This window comes from Phalacrocorax aristotelis, chromosome 5 (genome assembly GCF_949628215.1).
Source record: "Phalacrocorax aristotelis chromosome 5, bGulAri2.1, whole genome shotgun sequence".
Taxonomy (NCBI): Eukaryota; Metazoa; Chordata; class Aves; order Suliformes; family Phalacrocoracidae; genus Phalacrocorax; species Phalacrocorax aristotelis.
Genome location: NC_134280.1, coordinates 45,504,885 through 45,526,288, shown reverse-complemented (window position 1 = coordinate 45,526,288; position 21,404 = coordinate 45,504,885). Strand labels below are relative to the sequence as shown.

General features: G+C 49.7%; 2 protein-coding genes across 16 annotated transcripts in view; one reads left to right on the top strand and one right to left on the bottom strand.

The window, feature by feature from the left end:
- Nucleotides 1-6,943, top strand: part of TSPAN18 (tetraspanin 18) — a 169,707-nt gene extending 162,764 nt beyond the window's left edge. For all 6 annotated transcript variants that reach the window (XM_075094262.1, XM_075094260.1, XM_075094264.1 and 3 more), the window contains one exon: nucleotides 4,160-6,943. In XM_075094262.1, coding sequence (XP_074950363.1) covers nucleotides 4,160-4,234 — 75 coding nt within the window. In that variant the 3' untranslated portion in view covers nucleotides 4,235-6,943. The remainder of the gene's footprint in view (nucleotides 1-4,159) is intronic.
- Nucleotides 1-21,404, bottom strand: part of TP53I11 (tumor protein p53 inducible protein 11) — a 25,943-nt gene extending 4,539 nt beyond the window's left edge. Inside the window, exons 1-9 of one of the 10 annotated variants that reach the window (XM_075094277.1) lie at nucleotides 21,027-21,199; nucleotides 19,815-19,864; nucleotides 15,857-16,010; nucleotides 7,389-7,467; nucleotides 3,478-3,845; nucleotides 2,369-2,427; nucleotides 1,979-2,027; nucleotides 1,440-1,536; nucleotides 389-490 (exon numbers count right to left, since the gene is read on the bottom strand). In XM_075094277.1, coding sequence (XP_074950378.1) covers nucleotides 389-490; nucleotides 1,440-1,536; nucleotides 1,979-2,027; nucleotides 2,369-2,427; nucleotides 3,478-3,606 — 436 coding nt within the window. In that variant the 5' untranslated portion in view covers nucleotides 3,607-3,845; nucleotides 7,389-7,467; nucleotides 15,857-16,010; nucleotides 19,815-19,864; nucleotides 21,027-21,199. Of the gene's footprint in view, nucleotides 1-388; nucleotides 491-1,439; nucleotides 1,537-1,978; nucleotides 2,028-2,368; nucleotides 2,428-3,477; nucleotides 3,846-7,388; nucleotides 7,468-15,856; nucleotides 16,011-19,814; nucleotides 19,865-21,026; nucleotides 21,203-21,307 lie in introns of those variants that run through there. The other 9 variants (XM_075094274.1, XM_075094282.1, XM_075094273.1 and 6 more) reach the window with 9 other exon arrangements.

Here is a 21,404-nt window from a genome sequence, read left to right as displayed (position 1 = left end):
GAAGGAAAAGCTAGCAGGGAAGACGTTCCCAGAGCCAGGTTATCTTTACCAGTCCTACAGAGCAAAGGAGCTGTCTGCAGCACAAGCCAGGAACAGCATGGGGACAGCTCCACATCAAATAATGCTGTGGCTATGCCAGCCAGGCAGCAGAGACAGCATCCACCTGTCAGATGAGTCCACTATGATTCCCAGGGCCTCACACCATAACTCCTTTGGACCTAGAGTTTACTCCAGTTGGAGCGGTGCCTTTGGGTCTAATTTCACCTTTGGTCCCATTGTTCACGCTGGTTATCCTGCCCATCTCCTTCCTGCCTGCCTGGTGGGGGTATGCAGAATGCACCCCCATCCTTTGCATCCTCCTCCCTACTGGGTGGCTGCAGCTACTCACCCAGGAACTGCACAGCGAAGTAGCATGCCTCCATCAGTAGGGTCCAGCGGATAATTACTTTTTCAGCAGTGTAGAGGGCGTTCCACATGATGAGTGAGATACCTGCAGAGGGACAGCAGAGCCCAGCTGCCAGAGGGCCAAGAGGGAATCACTGGGAAGGGACAGCCCACCCACCCACTCCCACATGAACCATTTCAGCCTCCCACGGGAGGATGGAGGGGAGCAGTTCTACAGACAGCTGCACTCTCCATGGCCACTGTGACCACTGCATTTCCAGCCAGCCCCACGAGGTGCTGCTGCAGGCTGCGGGAAGGAGCCAGCCACCAGCCCACCTGGGCCACAGCATCGGCATCCCACCCAACCGCCTGCCCTCAGCCACAGCCACCCCACCCTCCCCGCCCCCAAAATACCAACATTCCTTGCAAGTACCCGCCTGCCCTTTGGTGCTGGGCACCACCTTTTGCAGCGTGCCAGCCCTGGAGAGGAACCTGTCTGGGCACCCAGAAGGTACAGTCCCTGCAGCCCAGGAGCACTAGCAGCCCCAGTGCAGGGTGCAGAGCTATGCAAACCCTGTGTATTTAATTCCTCCACTCATTTTCTTCTGCAGACCGTTTTTCTAGGCTCCCTTCAGCTTCTTGTCCTTTGCCCCCCACCTCTTGGCCCTTCACATGGGGCCCTCCTGGGATGCTGTCACCTGCCCCGTGTCTGCTCCTGCTCCCACAAGGAGGGTCTGGCCACAGCTGCAGCCCAGCACCCCATCTCCCAGCCCATCTGCAATTCCCCTTTGCTGGGGCACTTGTGGGTACACCCCTAGGTATTTCAAGTGTGCACAGCCCTTCTTACCCTGCCTGCAGTGAGCATGAGTCCCTACTGAGAAAAAAGCAACAGTAGCTGAGCTGCTCAAGATATCCCAAAACAAACCATTTCTTTACTAAGAGCGGATCTTTTGCTCTCTGCCTGCTTTTGTCCTGCTAGGCAGACTTTGACCCCTCCTGCCATTTTGGCCTCTCGTCCCTTTACTCTATGGGGCAGCGGCATGCACAGCACTCACTGAGGAGGGCTCCTCCATAGAGCCGGATGGGAGTCTTGCTGCTCACCGATTCCTCATCAAAGACAGCATCGTAGAGCTGGTCAGGGAAAGCAAGGGCCTGGCAGAAGCAAGGGAAAGACTCAGCAGCCTGCACCCACCAGGGCCATCAAAATGTGCCCTCTCACACAACAGCACTCCAACATCAAGCCTTTATGGGATCGGAGCCGCTGGCCAGGAAATCGGACATTAAGAAGGCACAAAAAATATCAGTACATCAGCTACTGGCTTCACAACCGGTTTCTATGGCTGAGGCTGCCATGCCATGTGTGGTTTATGACCCTGCTAATGAAAACAGACTCCATTGATGGGAACAAACAGCCAAGGACGCTGCTAGCAAAGCCCATTAAAGACATGGTGAGGGCAAAGGCCTTGCAAGAGAAAGCAGCAGCAACTGCTGAAGGCAGAGGAGGGGGATAAGTGCCAGGGGCCGAGGGGCCACACTGGGGCATGCCTTTGGCAGCTAGGAGCTGGTGGTGCCCAGGACCATGTCCCTTACTTACCATGATAGCGACACCGGAAAACATGACGGCAGAAAGCAGTTGCCAGACCCTGCATGGGAGGGAAAGACAGAGGACCTGGCATGAGCACAGGGATGATGCACAGAGGAGGGGTCCCCAAAGGACGCACCACCCTGTCACACATGAGACCAGATGCTCCTTCAGCCCTATGCACTTCCCAGCACCTGCTGTGGGACAAAAGCCTGAAGGCCTCAGTCTGATTTATGGGGGAAGAAAGCAGAGCTGGTCTGGTCCCATGGCCCCCAAGAAGCCCCTGCAGGGAGCAGTGATGCTGGCACAGCAACAGAGCTGGTGTCAGCAGCCAGAGCTGTCAGGGATGCTGTGGCTAAGGACCTTCAGATGACCCAGCTCCAAGGTGGCCCAATATCTTACCTGAGCCCCAGTGGTTCCCGGACAGCAAACTTGATTTCATTTCCCAGTACTTGGCTAATCTGAAATTCAAATAAAAGACATAAGGTCCCCAGCCTTTAGGCAGTATTTGCTAGCCAAAAAATGCATACCTAACGCCACCTGGAAGTTTATCTTAAGAGGGTTGCCTTGACTTCCATCAGGAGCTGCAGCATATACTGCACCCTTACTGGGATCAGCCATGTGTAGCGTGGGCCTGGGCCAGGGTCCACATTAACCCTTGTCTCCTCTTACCTACAGAAGTAGGGAACTATGTCCTCCACACACCGTCTGTGTGTCACACCATGATGGAGCACAGCCTCCAGCAGACCCCTCAGGGTGTCATAGCATCCATCCTGCTCTCACATTTGCACTGCCTAGAGTGATGCCTGGCTGTGACTTTCCCAAATCACATGGATGGGAAGGCTACAGAGATCAGCAACAGGGAAAGGTACTGGGGGACCTTTTGGTTGCAGAGAGCTCAGAATGCTCTGTGCTGCTCCTCCCATGCAAGCAGGAGCCAGGCAATGCCCTGCCAACAAGCTGTCCAGAGAGAATCCATGACAGGGCTCCTGCAGGGCTTACCCTTGTCCTCCAGCTCTGGTATTTCACTGGAACAGGTTGGTTGATTGCAATTCAGGCCTCTTCTGAGAGGCACCGCAGCTTAAATTGCTCTTCCAGTGACCAGGCCATTGGCTGGTAGGCATTGGTGGTGCCGTGGTCCTACAGTATCAGCTCTGAGTTAGCTCATGGGTGTCACAGCAATAGTTTCAGGAACGCATTAAAGCGGCTTGAGGACAGACCTCGCCCCATTACCAAAAGCCATTTCACGCTGCTCCCATGCACCCAGCAGGCTGCATGGCCTGTTGTTTTTCAAAGGCAGCATTCCTCATGCCACCACAGCCTTCACCCCTCATTTTACAGGAGCTCCACAGAGCTGGGAGCCCTGTTTTTGCAAAAAAGGCTGCAGAAGTTAGATGCTGAGGAAAAAAAAAACAAACACCAAAAAAACCCACAAAACCTCAGTTTTCCCAGGCAGAAGGTCTCTTTTCCACCATTACTGCATGCAGGCTTCCCTCTCCCCTGCCCCTCACCTTTGAGCGATGGACCTCGCCGTCATCGTCCTCCCCGCCAACCCCCAGAATCTTGCGTGTCTTCAGCCTGCTCACCAGGTCAGTCTGGCTGTGCTTCTTCATCAGCGGCGGGGGCTGCTTTGCTGCCATGGTGGTGACCCTCCACCACCAAGCCCTTGGCTGCGAGGTGGTACAAGGCGGGTGCGGGAAGCAGCTCCACCGTCACATGAAATTTCACAAGGCTTGGGAAAAAAACCAAGCGCTGCCACAAAATCGTCCAGTTAGGCTGGCAGACGGCTCCTCATTGTCCTGGGGCAAGGAGCCCTGGCAGCAGGGCCAGTCCCAGCTACTGGTGTCTCATCTCAGGATGATCCCAACATCACTGGGATCTGCAGGAAGCACGGGGGGAAAAAAAATTGAAAAAAAAAAAAAATCAGAGCAGCATGGCTTTAGCATGGGCACTTCAAGCTAAATGCTTTTGACCTACAAACTGTAGTCTGGCCTATCCCAGCCTAAGGCAATGCCCAACGGTACCTCTTTGCTGTTTCCCAGACCAGGCAAATTAAATCCTTCCCTGACTAGGGGAAATGAAGTCATTAAATGATGCCTTTTGTCTTTCCCTGTACCATGAATCACACCCTTCAGCTTCCAATTCAGGCTAAATACCAAACAAGTCTCAGGTATTTATTTGTCCGCCCCACAGATGCTTCAGCCCCCACATTGTGCCAAAGCACACCAGCCCCAGAACAACAAGAAGCCAGAGGCAAGGCTTCCTTGAGGATACATTGCTTTCTGGGATACAGAAGATGACAACGAGCAGAAACTACAAATACTGTCTGGGATAAGAACAAGACAAAGATAACTGACAGCAGCTACAGTGGAAGAGGTAATTCTCTTATATTTTACACCACCTTGGCATGGTGGTATAAAGGTAGAAGTGTCGAGAATCTCATGAAAGCTCTCTATTATCATCCTGCAATCATAAAACCTTGGAAACCCTCAGTTCAGAAAGTCTTTTCTTTCAATTTGTCTTCATTTCATCTTGGCCCAGCTGAATACAAGCACATTTTTCTGTTTGCCACTTTACCCTCCCAGAGCCCCACAGACTAATCCTCACAGGCACAACTAACCCAGCCAAGGCAGACACTGGGCTCAAGCACCAGCAGTCCCCCACCCCAGATGAACCTTACCACAGCTGCCCCAGGAGAAGAGAATTTATGCTCACATCTAAAGAGTTCACAAGTCTTTGGGGAGTAATGGAACTAGGTGCCAATTAGTTTGGCATCATGCATGCAAGTGTTGTCCTGCTGCCTTGCAAGGCATTTCCCCCTCTCAGGCAAACCTTTCCCTGTGGTTGTCCAGACAAGAGTGGACAGTCACACCTGCAAATGCCAAGCAAAACTCTTCCTGTGAGGCAAAGCTAAGAGGTCTCTCTGGGACTGTGCAAAGAATGAATCCCATTACCAAGGGTTTAATAAGTCCCTTTCAGCAGACCACAGGCAAAATGCTTTTCAGCAAGCCAGTTCAGATCCTCAGGGCTTTTCAGGTGCTTCTTTTGGATTGTAGGGAGTTTTGTTTGCATTTTTTTGCTCTTATTCCACTGAATACCTAAGCCCACGTTCCTGGAAAGGCAGCACAGAGCCAGATGCAGCAGCCAGGGTCTAGAAACATTTCAGAAGTGGGACAATGGAAAACAACTGCTCAGGAGGAAGGTGGGAGGTATGCACTCAAGCACAAGGCAAGAAGCTCAAAAGGGAGCTGCTGGTATAGAAGTTTTGGAAGATTTAGTTTGTCTGGAGTTTCCTGACCCAAATTGTCACAATAATTTGTGTGTACTCAAATCTAAATTATCTGCACACAAAATCCACCCTGAAGCCAGAGTGATGTGTCAAAAAGAAAAGCTTGACTGCTTTTTAATTTCTGTTACTACAGTTTCTGCAGTCCTTTCTGCTCCTGGCAGACCCAGACTCAGCCAGTTGGGTGTTGAGTGCTTTCTCACCAGAACTGCACTGCCACTAAAACCAGAGAAGACCTATTGCTGTGGTATTTCTAGCCCAGTGTTTTCTGATCAAAGCTATCCAGCCCAATCCTGAAGCAACACCCCTCTGCTGAATGCTCCTCTTTCTCATAATGAGCCTCAGGACCACTCTGAGGCCATCCCACATCCCATACCTGGCCTGACACAGCTAGGTCCTGCGACACAGGGAGGACAGCCCTGAGTCAAGGGCTGATGCACTGTCCCTCACCTGAGTGCTTTGGCAGGGAGCAAAGTGTTTCCGCGAAGAATTGCTAGCTGAGTCTGGCAGAGAGCCTGAGCAGCAGCATCCTACTGGCCCTGGGTCACCAAAACCATCCCCAGGGATAAGCGACCTGAGGCTTGCTGGTCTTGACAGGACCTCAGGTGCTGACTGTGCTGGCCATGCCAGACCACACCTCTGGATTCCGCTTGGTTGCTTGCTAGGGAAAGCCTGCTACCCACACCTCCTGCTCCGTCCTCTTCATGGTCAGAAGTGGCAGGGGAAAGGAAGATAGGATAGGAAAATCAAAGAAAAAAATAAAAAGGGGAAAAAAGAAACAGAGAAAGAAGAGAGCAGGGAGGAGGGAAAACAGACAAAGGGCAAAAAAAAAGGGGGCGTAGAAGACATCTTCAAATCTAGAGACTTTCTTCTGAGGGCAAGAAGCTAAGGATGGTGGTGGGGGCTGAAGGGGAGACTCCATGACTCACTGATGAAGACAGAAAATGGTTCTGTGATTAGAGGCAGTTTTGCAACTCTGACCTCAGGCCAAAAGATCAGAATTTGCCTTCATCAATTGTCTTGCCAGTTGCTTTCAGGGCAGGAGCCAGTGGAAATCAATCCACCTCATAATGGTGAGTGGAAAGCACTGCTTTCCCACTAAGAATTTCCACTGATTTGTGGAAAACCACTGGCCAAGAGCCAGGACAACGTAGGCCAGATACAAGTGCCAATAGAACAACCACTGAAGGCCATTCTGGTACATAAAACCACACTCCCACCACACTAAGCACAGCTACAGCATGGCCCTGCAGCCATTCCCACGTCTCATTATTCCCATCTTCCAGAGAAAGAGCCAGTTTAACGAATACTGAATAATAATTAATAATGAGCTAATGAATGCATTAGCAGGAATTCAATGACATTCATATAGAAGATACAAGGATTTGAAAATGTTATACTTACATTAATGTATCCTGACACACTGACAATTTAGAGGATGTTTTCTATTAGCTTGTGTGTTTTCAAAGGAGACCCTCCACCTCCTCCCTTTCCCGTGATTCTTTTCTCCTTAATCCATTTTCTGAGCATCCCAGGGGCTGCACAGATCAATCACCATAAACCAGCAATTCCTACTCCCCATCACAGCTTTCAGTGATGGTCAGTGCCTACGTGCAGTTGAAAGAGGGTTTTCTTCTCCCAAATTCTTTTTCTTTGCAGGGTCCTTTCAGTATCTGTTCCTTTGATCAGCTCTTCAGCATACTGCACTCAATTTTGACAGCTACTGCTTTGTGGTGCAAAGAAACCTCACTGGTGCCACACTAGTGATAGCTCAATCTCTCCCCACCTCCACAGCTCTTCCCCCAGCATCTCCACTTCCCTCCTAGCACCTGGAGAGAAGAGGAGCTCTGCAGCACAGGAGAGGGGAGACTTGGCCACACACGTGATGATGCTGCAGCAGCCAGAGCTGCACACCCATTGAGGGAGGCACACAGTGCTGTGAGAGGGGAACTAGACCCCATTCCCCCAGGCACCTGAAGTTGACTTCCTACAGCTTTGGCAAGCCACTGCCGAGAAACTGATGGGTGCTATCCTGCCCATCTGCAAGGACACAGCTCCCCAGGGGACAGGGTTGCTGCCTATTCCTTAGCTGGATGCTGTTTCAGTGGCACTGTCATCCACAGTGCAGCCTTTTACCCAACAAAGCAGTACTGCTTGAACGAAAGAGATGGCGCTACAGCATTCCTCGCTCCAAGGGTTTGAGGGCACTTCCAATCTACAAGCAGAGGAAGAGAAAATGAACTGGAGTCAAGCCAGGATAACAACTGAAAGGTTTATACATTTAAGCTGGCCACAAGTTTGTTCAGCTCTGTCGTGTTCAGGCCAGGGAGAGGACTGTTGCTATCCTGGTTTAGATTTCCTAAGTCAATAGGCCTGAGACAACTCAACATCTTGAAGCCAGTTTGATTTGTTATGCCTAAAAGTTAACCAAGAAGGTGCAGTGGATGTCTGTCCTTCATAACAGCCTAACAGGGCCCTTGCTATGCCTAAGCATCTTTCATGGACCACAAGTTGAGAACCACTAGTAAGTATGAAGCAGCAGTGCTGTCCCTTTACAATATATGAGCTCTCCTGGGAGCAACCTGACAAAGCCCAGGGGAGCTCTCCAGCACTGCAGCAGCACAAGGGGGTCCGCACATGAAAGGGGCACCCAGCACAGCAGCTGCGCTGTACCTGGCTCTCACAGCCAGGCTGATACCCACAGCATTTCTCTTGCAAGGCCCCAGCAGCCATAAGACATTTGTCCAGCTCTTCTGCTGTTTCTCCAGGCTCTGGTGGTCCTGTCTCTTTGCCAGTGAGGACAGTGCCAGGTCCATAGAAGCTGCTCTGGACCCCATACCTAATTGGCCTCAGAGACAGCAAGAAAGCCTGGGCTCAAACACTTGGGCAGGGCAAAAAAGAGAGGTGGTGGATGCACAAGTCAGAGCAGTCATACAAGACCAAGACCAGCCAGAACGGGAAAGATAACTTTCCACATATTATTTTTCACCAGACAGCCATTTTTCCCTTCTTTTTCTCCAAAAGGCTCACTAACAAAGTATCTTGGTGTTTCACAAGTTGACTCTACTATAGTCCTGCACCTTCAGAACAGATTATATCCCCACTTTGGAAACACCAGATTAAGGATCCACAGATGTACAAAGTACCTTGGCTCTTGCAAACATTAGATCCCACTTGATTAGGCAACAGCCTAAAGCTCCTTTTGTTCCCCCCACATATGAAAGCTCAGTCTGCTAACTTTTACATGCAGAAAGTCTCCTGGTAAACAATCTCAGATATTTCAGGACTCTGAAATCCTGAGGAACAAGGCAAATCCCTTGTGTCTAACCCAACAACACACCTGAAAGCCACAAAGCATCTTTGTGGATCCTGTCCAAACAGCCTAACACAAGCTTCCCCAAGAAACCCATGGTGGAACAGACCCCAGGACAAAACTCCCCATGTCCTACATAACTACAAAGCTACAGTTATCTCCATGCTGTACTTCTGCAAACGCTCATCCCAAACCCACACTGACTGAACCAGTTCCCTGCCTAGATTTCTATCCAGAACAGAAGTCTAGATGATTAGGACTTGTGGGCCACCAGCCAGCTGTGGTGGCACATTTCTATTCCCGTCTCCCAGTGGATTCCTTCCACACCAGCTGCAGCACACAGCTTTGCACGCTCTGGGCTAGCAACAATCTTAAAACAACAACAGAATAACTTGCATTTTTTGCTGGGAGGAATATACTGCCACTCATGCCCTGGATGAGGGCTGTAAGTTCTCCACTCTGGAGAAGAGAAAGTCTCCCAAAGCAGTTTCTGCAGGTCAGTAAGTAGCAGAGACCTGCACGGAACAAGCTAGAACATGCCAAAAATAACCTGATGCTGAGGCAATAAAAACAGTTAGCACTCAGCCACTACGGCAGCATAATGTGGATGTTGCTCTCACTCAGTCTGGCACAGTACGTACACTTAAGCAACAGGGATACTTCACATTTTTCACCTGGAATAAGCCAGGTACATGGGAGTCCCCTTCCATATAAACACTAGCCCTTTCAGTACAGAAGGCTCTTTGCAACACCAGCAGGAGACATTTCTTGCCAGAGGTTCATTCCCAGCTCTGCCACAGCCCTGTTGCTGCCTTAAGCAACTCCAACAGGCACAGGGATGCTGTGTCCTCTCTAGGGAAGACCTACAAACCTCAACAGTAGATTTCCTGCCCCTACAAATGATGAAAATGCAAAACAAAATCCCTAGGTCAAAGGCATCTTCACTGCGTGCCTCCAGATCAACTCCTACAGACAAGCCAAAAGAAACCTCAAAACCCAAACCACCTGTGACTCAAAGAGTTGCTTCAGGCACATCCAACACTCACCCTGCAGGTTAGCTATGACCCTGTAGCCAGACACAGTTGGATGCCCTCCAGTGCTGTTTGTGAACAGTGCAGAGCCGGCCCTGGAGCCACCATGTGCAAGGCAGTGACACCCTGTGCTTAATGTGGCTCCAGCAACCACAAACACAACAGATGCAGCCAGGACCACCGCTTAGCAGGGGACAACCTACTGGGGAGGTAAGAGTTAATTTGTGTTACTTACCTGGTCACCACTGCTGGCAGAAAAAGACATCCAAAGCCTGCTCAGCCTTTCCCACAGACCCTGAGCTCTCCCCTCAGGCTGCTTTAGGGGTGCATCCCTTCACCCTCCTTGACATGGCTCTTCTCCTGCAGCCTTGGTTCTCCTACTGCCTGCCACCAGACACTGCAGCTCCTGCCTGCAAGCTCCCTGTGGCCATAAAAACACCCTGCCCCAAGAAGCACTACTATCTGGGAGGCATAGCCCAGCTCAAGAATTTTATTGTCCATAGGTGTCAAATTTCCTTTTGCAGAGAGCATAGGAAAGTTACTTTCTGTGTAACAGGATGTGTTATATAGCAATCAAAAGCTGCAAAGTGCTTAGTTTCCCCAGAACAAGAAAAAATAAAAAGCCTTGTTGCTCTACTAGTTTCTCAAATGAGAGCTATAATTAAACACAGCAACCACACTCCTGCCAGTCTGCTAAATACCACCTGCAGCAACACGCCAGCTCCTCCATGGCCAGCCAGGGTGCCTGGGCTTCACCTCATGGGAGAAAGGTTTGTTTGCTCCCCACAGCAGCTGGCAGAGTGGTCTGCAACACACTGAACACGCTCAGTCAGGCACCCCGCACAGCTACAGCAACCGGCACACACAACACACCACAGCTGCCCGGTCGGGCACCTGGCCCCACTGCAGTCCCCACTGCACATGGCTCGGTGGGCTCCCAACACGGGGGACAAACGGACTTCACATTTCATCCATCATATGCATGCATATGCACCCCCAGAAGTACAAGCTTGGCCACACTATCCTGCTTTCTCAAGTAGCCCACCCCTTGCTGCTGAGGAGTGTGTTGACTGCAAATACAAAGGATATAAGGTAAAATCTGCTGCTTCAGCAACTCTCATCTGTATTATTTACATATAAGTCCATCCTCTCCATCATCCTCCTTCCCCACCGCTGAAGCTCTCAGCCCAGCCAACCACAGCAATCCATCACCTCAAAACTGCCTTTGCTCTCCCCAATGGTTCAGGCAGCTGTGCCCCAGCATCAGCCCACAGCCAGCACCCAGCCCCTCACCTTCTCCCCAGATGGCCACCACCAAGCAGTTAACTTTGCTAGGGACCTGGGAGGATGAAGAGAGAAGGAAATGAGATGTTTTGGGATTGGGTGCTGTTTCTCTTTAAGGGCATTAAAAGAGGAGAATTCCTCTTTGATTTCCCAGCTGCCTTAGACAGTCCCAGAAGCTTAGTGAGCCATCTGTCCTGCAGACGATTTCTACAGGGAAACATTAGAATGAAAAATAAACCCCATATGCACACATACACACACAAAAATAACCCCACCAAAAAAAAAAAAAAAAAAAAAAAAAAAGAGTTGAACCTTGCTACTGGAAAAGAGCAACTTTAAAAAGCCAGGAGAGCCCTTCAATCAAACATGATAATAAAGGTCAGTTTTACAGAAAATCTGATGCAACTCTATTTCCTCACCCATGCCTCACACCTGAGGAATGACACAGGCTCAGAGAAACTCTATGGAAAGTAACTCAGGGACCTGGGAGAAGCCCAGACACCCACTGCATACCCACAGCATTGCTGAATACTGGATCATCACAGTAAAATAGGGCTTCTTGGCACTTCTCCCCTCAACAACCTCAAGCCTCCCCAGATTCTCCTTTCACTATGTCCCAAGATTCTTGAAAAACTTTCACTCACAAACCCTCCAGGATGCCCTTTATTCCCAGCAATCCTCCAGCTTCATCTCTTCCCAGAACTCAAAAGGAAAGTGTAAGAAATTATAATTTGGGAAATTCAGTCCCCTCAGCCACGCACAAGCACAATGTCCCTCTGTATACCATCACTGAGGCAGTGATTTCAAATTAATTCTTGATGGATTCTTCCCCAAAATAAAATTAACTACATCTCCAGCAATATTTTTTCTTCATCTGCAGTCCAGTAACTACCCAGCACGGTACAACTACTGCAATTTATAAACTACCAGTATGTCTACAGCCATGGAATCAAAGATTAAACAAATTAGGCTGTGCCACCGAGCACCCCAAAAGCAGGTTCCTGTCCTGTATTGTGCCTAGATTTGCAGCCCTACCCTGAGAATAGCTGCTCTAGGATGCCCCAGCACCATCAGATTTTTTTCTTCCATTTTTGTAAAAAACAATGGGTTCCTCTTCTCCCGTACTCTGTCATGATATGACCAAATATGCAGTCTAGGCACACACAAAGGGGAGAAAAAGGGCAGACAAATTTGCATTAAGCAGGGAGGTTGCCGTTTGGTCTAGCCAGGATATTTCCTGAGTCCCAGGCACTCACAGGACTTGTGCCTCTCGTTGTGCAAGCAATAAAGTTTGCTTCTATGATAGAGAAGTCCTGTAAATCAGGCTTGATATGAAATGGCCTGAGTGACCACCAGTCAACAGCTGAGTTGTCACCAACCCTATGTTATAGAGCATTTCCTACATTACATGGTCACATCCTCACCCTGTAAAAGAATTTTATATATTTTTATTAATATATAATTTATTATTAGTTATATAAAATGAACTGTATATTATTTTTATATAAATAAAAGCTATTGTTTGATTTGTGTGGGCTTGCTTTGGGTCCTGCTGCATGACGACAACCTCTTGAGACTGGTTAGTAAAGACAATTCAGGCTGCCAGACCAGAGTATGTTGTCATTCACCTATATTTTAGTCTTACGGGAGAGGAGAGCAGTTTGTCCCAGACTCCGTGCTGGGAGATGTCAGTAAGAACCTCTTCTCCTGCTTCAGGGTTAGCCATTTACTGTCCTAGAGACCGATACTACCTTTCATCTCTTGGCCCTGGACTACCACCATACCACTTGGACCCATCACCTGCAGCCTGGTAACACATTCTCATGTCCTCTCTAAACAACTTGCCAATATTAAGCCCTGCTCATTTGCATGCAATTACAACTCCAGGTTTATCACTCCCTCATGGCTCCTTAGACTCGAAATAAGCACAGACATGCAGACAGGCTGGGGGAGTTGCTTAGCAGAAGGCCTCACAACAAAACACACACTTTGACGACTTGATAGCCTATTTCCAAGTGGCAAAAAATCTCCCTCTGACACCTTTGTGGTTTCTATAGCAACAGGTTAATGCTAAAAATGTTGGATGCAAAATTCCCCATGTTGGGCAAACAGGAGCTAGGACAGATTTAGAGGAGGGGAACTTCTAAATATCTGCTGACAGAGCTAGCACAGGCTCTGCTAATTCACAAGTCGGTGGCAAACCACCTCAAAAGAAATTCCTAGCAATCTGCTAGTGGGACAGCGTGTGATACATGGGGACATGTCTGTGGAGCACCAGGCTGCAGCATCCCCCAGAATGGTGAGGAGCCACAAGTAGCACCCTGACCTGTAATGAAGCACTTGGAAGAGAAACCAGCTGTTTTCAGGAACAGAGTAACAGTCCAGCATACAGAATTGCAAGCCTGAAAACCAAAATACTCGATTATAGGATTGGCATTGCTGCTGCCCCTCCATGCCACCAAGACCCAGTCATTTAACCTCTCAGGCCTCAGTTTTCCCCGATATATGTGAAAAGTAAACCTATGGCCAAAGTTCATACGGCTTACACTCAGTAGGTATAACATTTCAAAGGTGACTGCCCACGCTGTACGTAGGGTCAACTACTTGCTTGTGATATCCCGTGCTGCTGAGTAAGGCTTACGGACACCTGTGCAGCACTCAGTTCATTACACATGATGTGTCAGAAGCAGAAATGCCCATCCTGGCCTGAGTAACAACCAGCTTAGCATGATATCAACTTTTTCTGTCTTTCTTCATTCCCTGCTGGTGGGAGAAAGCACTGTGGAAACTTTGGGGTGAACCTCATGTCAATACTGCCTTCGCACATGCCAGCAACTCTCAGAACATCCTCCTGGTCAGACTAAGCCCATCTGTGTAAAAGTAAAGTAGCCACAGCTCAGTGCAGTGCCACACAGTGGAGGAAGGCAGCAGGGAGCCCACTGCACTACCAAGAAGCGATTGCTTTTGCCAGTGTGGTTCTCAGACCAAACAGCTCTGAAGAAACCACAGGCTTTTCCCACAAATGCTGCACCCACCCACACCCCTCCAGGAGCTGATACAAGCCTGACTTTGCTTTTATTTGCTGCTAAGTCAGGGGAAAACACTCTGTGCATGCATGCGTGTATGTGTATGTGCACGTTTGTTTATGCATGAGCTGTCAACCCTGAATTATGCATGGATCAACAACGCTTTTTAAATTCCCTGACTGTGAAGCGCACAACATTTAATCTCAACCTTCCTTTTGGATTTCATAATGTGCATTATCAGCAATGGGTATTCAGCACACAAGTACACTTTAGAAAGCTTTCATCAGAAAATTGAAATAAGATATAGAAGACTGAAAAAGGCAATGCTTCTGATGCATGAGAGGTTATCCAGCTTCTGCAACATGCCATTGTATGCGTACTGCAAGGATCACACACAGTCTGTCCCCAGTGCAGAACAAAAGCATTTCACAGGTGGAGAGAGTGGGGCTTGGAAGTGTCAAATATGATATGAACCTATAGCCCTCCTCACATCTCTCTTTTTGGCCCCCTGGGAAATACGCAGGGTGAGCCATCTCCCAGAGATGCCTATTTTAGGTCAGGATGCATCTCCTGCAATGCCTTACCTCTTTCCATAGACCACAGGAGAAGCCTAGAAGATAAGACTACATTTTTTATTGCTTTTATATGGATGGGCAAGACAAATTCTTGATCCTTGCAGTCAACTTTTCACTACCTTGTCAATGGCAAATACTCCATCACTTTTGCCCATCTCGCAGCATGGAGTCACAACTAGAAAACAGCCTGCAAGGAAAGGAGTTCTCTTCTGCTGGGCATGGAGAAGCTATGTCCTAAGCAGACCTGCTCTTATTAGTTACAGCCACAGAGGACACACATCAGCCTAAGGAACTAAAGCAAGATTTCTCTTTTTATAGCAGAGAGGAGACAAAGGGGCAGACACCAGAGCACGGCATCAATAGCCTTGGTGACTGGGGATAGCTGAGAAGAACTGAGAGGTCCCATGGTCAACGAGCTCTCTCCCCACCTCAGTGGGTACATGTAAGAGAAGTCTTAAGAAAGGATAAAGATGCTACTGACTAGTCCTTCTCCTTGCCAAATTACACATTGACTCCCTACCTTTGTTTGAATCCTCTACCCAGGGACAAAGAGGCAACAGGGACACCATTTAAGCCAAGTGCTAGCAGCACCAGCACTGACAAATCAGGGTCTCAAGTAGGCATGGAAAAATGCAGAATTGCCAGATGTCCCATCTCTACTATCAAGGGTTGTTTAAGAATCTCTCATTTCTACAATTTTAAGTCTCACTTGGATACAACAAGCTACAGTAATATCAGCAACAGACAACAGCAGTGTGTGTGTGTATACACACACAGAACACTTTGCTGTATGCATGTGTGTATATATACATCTCTGTCAGCAAGCATATAGCACAGCCTTCTGCTTAGAAATGCTTGTGATACAGAACTGTCAGGTTTTAGTCCACACTTTCCCCGTTACCTTATCTGTAACGCCATTCCCATACAGCAGTGGCTCTGGGGATTGCAGGCTGGTCTCTTCTCCCCCATGTTCTTTGCAAGTGCCAACAACATGGTTTGCATGGTGATGTGGAGCAGGGAATATATCAGCTGGAGGAGATAAGCTCAACTGCTTTATTATTCCTCCATCAATCAACCCTCAATGCATCCTACTTGTCCATATATTTAAACAGTGGATGTTGACACAGGTCACAGAAGGGACTTGTTGAACTCCTGATGTACTGCAGCTGGGTTTTTGCCAACAGACAAGGCAAGAACGCATTCATACGCTGCAATGAGCAAATGGTTGCACTGGGCAGGGCAATGGGGGAGGAAGGTGGGAGGATGTATTATAGGTGCCTGCTGTTCAGAAGCATGCCAGATCTGTGGCCAGCACTTCCAGAGACTCTACCAGTAATACTGGTATTAAAGACAGCTAAATTTTATTCTCACTTACCATGAAAACAACCTGGGAATGCACAGACAGATGGTCTAAATTCTTCAATCCTGTTCAGTGTAGCCTTTGACTTCTGGCAGATTTCCTCTTTCTCTGAAGCAATGTTTGGGTGCTCTTTATTGCTATTAAGCAGCTTCTACAGTAACTTTTTTTCCTAGGCTACAAAGAAAATTATGGTGAAAAGCCAGTACTACCCACCTCCTCTGGACTCAGTATTGTAGATTTTGAGCCTCCCTCTCCCCTCTGTGAGGTGACAGCCAGCATTTCTACCTCCTTGGAATACACCAAGCATTTACCCTGAAAGATGTGCCAGGCAGCTAAAATTAAATATCCAACAGAAGGATTCAGAGGGACATAAAATCACAGACCTTTAAGATACCTTGTTCCTTAAGAGAACAGCCTGCTTCCCAGAACTCCTTTACTGCTGAGTGCTTGCACCCAGGCTGCACCCAAGCCATCACCCATGTATCCCTCACAGCTTTGCAGTGACAACATACAGGGGACCAGAGAGGCTGCTGCCTAGATGGGTATGTCATGCATAGCAAGGCAGGGTGAGACAGCCAGGAAGGCTGAATTAAAGGCACCTTTTTGGCCATAAGGAAGATGGGTTAGGAGGCACAGCATGCACAGGCTGACTTTAGGAAACTGCTTGCTCTTTGTCACAGCCATCTGCACCTACAGTAGGCCCAGCTGTGAGCCCAGAAAGAGACTGGAGCACCCAACAAGGCTGGAGTGATTTTAGGGCTCAGCAGTGGGATTCCTAAAATAGCCTCTGTCAGCTGGAAAAGCTTCTCAGGGCTTTCCATGACCAGAAACAACTGGAAAGGTTTGTTATTTCACTCATAAGATAGCACCACTACAAAAGAGCACTTCTGCTGCCATCATGGGTTACTGAATGAACGCGTACTCCAACAAAAACACCGGCTGACTCACCCACAGAGTTTCCTGAAGACTTGTGGGTTTTCTCTATAGGTCTCTTGTTCAGCTGCTGACATAGCCTCAAACTTTACTTTCTCAACCCAGGCAGGATACTGCTAAAAACAGGAGGGCTGCAAGCCTTTGTGTGCTGCTCTGCCTGCACCTGCCTTCCTCCTGCCCTCTGGGCCAAGCAGTTGAGGTGCTGCCTGATTTTAACAAGAAAAGGATGTATTTCTCCCCTGCACAGAACAGCAGGCAGCTGCAAATGGGACTATGTGTTAATCTCCCTATAAAACATAGAATCCCTTCAAACAAATAATTAGGTTGCTGGTGGCCAGTATTATCTGACACTCTGTGCACATCTCCTGCTACATCAACTCATACTGCTAATACCACTCCCCAGGAGGCTGGACTATTGTGTGATTTATTTCTAACTGATTTTCTCTCCATGCTCACCTCAGCACCTTTAACTTAAATTATCTTAATCCAAATCCCTAAGAAAAACTTCTAGGAAGCTCTGCAGCAACAGAGCCAGATACCAGTCCCTATGCTCAGGCTTCTGATTTTGGCCCCATAGGTTCAGAAAGTGAGCACAAGGTTTCTGACCACCAGCATCCGCAGAAGTCTCTCACCTTTAGTACTAAACCCAGCTACAATCATTTTGGTCATTTCCCTGTTTTGGCCAGAGACCTCTTATCCCTCCTCCCCACAACCACAGCAGTGGTCGGTACAAATCTAGACTAGAGCTTTCTTCCAGGCTCTGTGGCTTTGGATGTCCTTTGGGTCCTTGGCTTTGCCCTATAAAATAAGCTGGGTAAGGGTCCGGCCAAGGCCTGGTATAGATGAGTCAGGTACAGTCTAGGCAAGGATTACCCCATCAAAACGAATGCAAAAATGTGCTCAACAAGTTCCTCTTCTGCATACAAAGGGATAGAAAGACATTTACAGATTTAGCTACCTGGAACACACACCCTCCTCACAGGATGAGGGTGAGAAACATACCCACACTGTGAAACCCAGAGGGAAAGTTTGCTGCTAGGGTTTTATCAGAGTCCTGGGAGGCAGGGCTGTGAGGCTAGCACAGGCTCCTGCGTGGTGGGTCATCCAGCAAGACGCTGTGCATCTCTGAGTCTCATTTTCTCCATCTGTCATCCGGGGCAGCCACACTAACCAGCACCACAGATGGACACTGAAACACACTGAGATGCATTAACCCTTGCAGATGACAGAGCTTCACAAACAGAAGAAACCCAAAAGGCCAAATAGTCACTTATTTCCCTTCACATCTGAACCATCAAAGTCTCTCTGGTTACATCTGGATTTGTCTTTGTGAACATCTTTTAGCATCTTGAGCAAGAACTCTTCAAACATGGACAGAACTCATGTTAGCCTGCAATCTCCAGGACAGAACCAAACCCCTATTTTCCAAGGGAAGGCAGGAAGCAATGTGAATGGGGAACACCTGGTTGCCTCTTAAGTGTTGTTTTTCCTAGCCTGGAGAAAGTCCCAAAGTGTATGGGGGCCAGCATTGGGTCTTTTCCTCCCAAGACTTGTTTTCACATTCCTACATCAAAAATACAAAACCCAGAAGATCTACTGGCTATAAATAATGTCCCAATAGCACCAAAGTCACCAAGCCGTTCCGCCCTGGAGCCAGGCCAGAAGCAAAACAAACAATCTCAACATCTCTGCAGTGCACGTGTGCTTTTTTCCCTGTGCCAGGGTAAGGCTTGAAGCCAAAAATGTAGCACTAGGAAGACAGACACCCCCATATCATGGTCTCATTGGGTCTCCTCTCACTTTCACCAGCCCAGAAGGCTCCCCCAGCTCCACCCGGGTCAATGTGCAGCCTCCTGGGCAGTCTGGTGGCAAGGCACTCCATCCTGCCTGCCTGCAGCAGAGGGAGATAGTCTTTGTGTTGTAACAGCATTTAGCAGTTCTCATTAGAAATTTGGGTATTTATTGGATGAGGACCAAATGCAGACATAGCAAGGAACATTTGATGATCCAAACAGCTCAAAGCAATGCTTGTAACCGGCATGTGGAACCAACCGCCCCAGCCACTACTCTTAAACACTTTGACCTTCAGAGGGCTGCAGGATAAGTGAACACCAGCTACAGAGGTACTCTGGGCATTTTGCACACTTCGGCACACAATGCTTATTGAGAATAACAGAAAAACGTTTCCCTTTGGATCAGGCCCCAGTCTCCAAGCAGCAACAAATGGACAGAAAACCTCCAGGCAGAGCATCTGTGGTTTATACTCTCACAGATCAATGGCTGCCCCAAGCCCCACCTTGATGTACATCTCTGGAGATGCTCTTGTGCTCACATCGCTCTACAATAAACCCTTGCTACAGCCCTGCAAGCAGAAAGGATCAATTTCCCTTGAGACTGCATGGCAGACATCACCTCTTCAGCCTCCTGGTTGCAACAAACCACATACCAAGATAAGAGCTCCCTTGACCTCACTCTGCACAGCAGACAAAGAACATAACCACACAGACACATTCTAAAGCAACCAAGTCCCATGTTTCCCAGCTGCCATTAGTACCCAGCCCCTCTCTGCTGAGAGTACCAGGACACTGCAGGTCCATGGTGTCCCTTGCAAACTGCTGTGCACGCATCAGGTGTATTTATGCAAGCTAGCTGAGATATGGCTCAGGTTAGTTGAGGCACCTTCATGCTGAGTCTTAGGATCTTGTTTATTTTTGGTTTTCACCAAAACCTTACTAAGAAAACTTCCTCCCAGGATGGACTCCTCTGCTTAAACTGTAACTGCTATTTATTTGTTTAAAAACCACTTTCCTCATCCACAGGCCCTGAACGTCATTATTCAGCATGCTCTGCTTCAGTGCAAGATAGAGTTACTGAGCAAGTTATTTATGCCAAGTCCAGAATAGCTATTGTTCTTGCATACTCTGTAGCTTCTCATGGCTTAGCTGTACTGGTGGTAGCCCTAATGTCAACAAAGTTTTGATTGCTGCCAGCATTTAAACCTCCCAGCCTCTGTAGACAGAGAAGATAGATTAAACAGTACCTGTTTAATCAGTTGCAGCTTGGGCTTTGTTGGTCCTGTCTCTTGGGCAGCTGCAAGAGAGACAGGAACATTGCTCAGGTAAGGGAAAGGCTTGGTAGACTCCAACTCCAGGCAGGGCTGGGGCAGGGCAAGGAGCAAGCACTGAATAGTGTTCTGCTTCTCCCTCAGCCCGGTTTGCTCAGTTGGAGCTGTACCCACCTGAAAAACCTAAGAGCTGCTGCTGCTCAGCAGGGACAGCCAGGCCCCACAAGTGGCACAGCAGACGTCTCAGCCTGCAAGGACACATGAGTCCCCAGGCAGGGATGCAGAGCCCATTGAGAGCTGGCTCACCTCACCTTCCCTGTTCTGTAATACCAGGGGCTCTGCCCCATCTCCTCTCCCCAGTTCCCTCCTGCAGTGCAGCTCTCTCACCCCATCCTTTTCCCTCCATCTCCTGCCCAAATACCATCCTGTCCCCCATGGCCAAGCCCTCCCTGCAGCCAGGGCTCCCCAGCCCACCTCCAGGGCAGCATCCCATGGAAGCACAGCCGTGCCAGCCTCCCTTATCCCAACCCCAGGCACAGCTCAGCCATTGAGGCTGACCTCCCAGCCCATACAGCAGTCAGGACACAGCCTCTTCTTCCAGGCACCTGAGGCACCCTTTTGGGACTGCAGTCCTGTGACTCTTCCTGAGCAAGCAGAAAAGAATGGGTGCTTCCAGGAAAGAAGCAACATGGGACCCCAGCCTTTGAGTGGAGTGACAGCCAGGAGAAAGCCCCTGTCACAAAGCTCCCAGCCTGTGGGATGCCGAACCCACCTATGCATTACCTTGGAGGGCGGCATGACTACTGTCCCCGCCACGTCTCCAGGTAACCCACCACTCTCGCACCAGGATGCAGCGCTCCACCACCACCTCCTCCACCCACCCCACCCGCACAACCCACATCCCACAACGCACAACCAGGACTGAGACGGTCCCACCGCAGCCATACACAGTCAGCACAAGGGTTGCTCCCACTCCTGCCGACCCTGTCCGTCCGTCTGTCCATTCCTTCCTCCCTCCCCCTCCCTTTCTCCCGCGCCCACTCCGGGGAGCCCTCTCCATGCGGACGCCGGGGAACGGGGGCCGGACGGTGGCTGCCAGCAGCCGGAGGCCCCCGATCCCCCCGACCCTGGTCCCCGAGACCCCGGGGGACAGCGGAGGAAAGGCAGAGGGACACGCTCGGTACTCACCGCCCCAGGGCACGTCCCGACGGCGGACGAGGGGATCCCGAGGCCTCGGCGCGGCTGCCCCATGGGCAAAGCAACGCCGGGGGAGACCAGCCGGCGCCCCGCAGCCCGCCGGCGGCCCGGCTGAGCCCCGCTCCCCTCGGTTGCACCGCCTTTACTGCGCCCGCCCGCTCCGCCCGGGCCGGCCCACCGCGGGCGGGACCCGCTGCCACCACCACCCCGCCCCGACGGGGCGGCCCCACCGCCTGCACCGGTCCCCCGGCCCCAGGCAGTGCGTGGGTTACCTGGGGGTTACGCGTGGGTTCCGTGTGGTTTGTATGTGGGTTGAGCCTAGGCTGCACCGGGGCCACGCGTGACCAAGGCTCGGTGTGTGGGAACAAA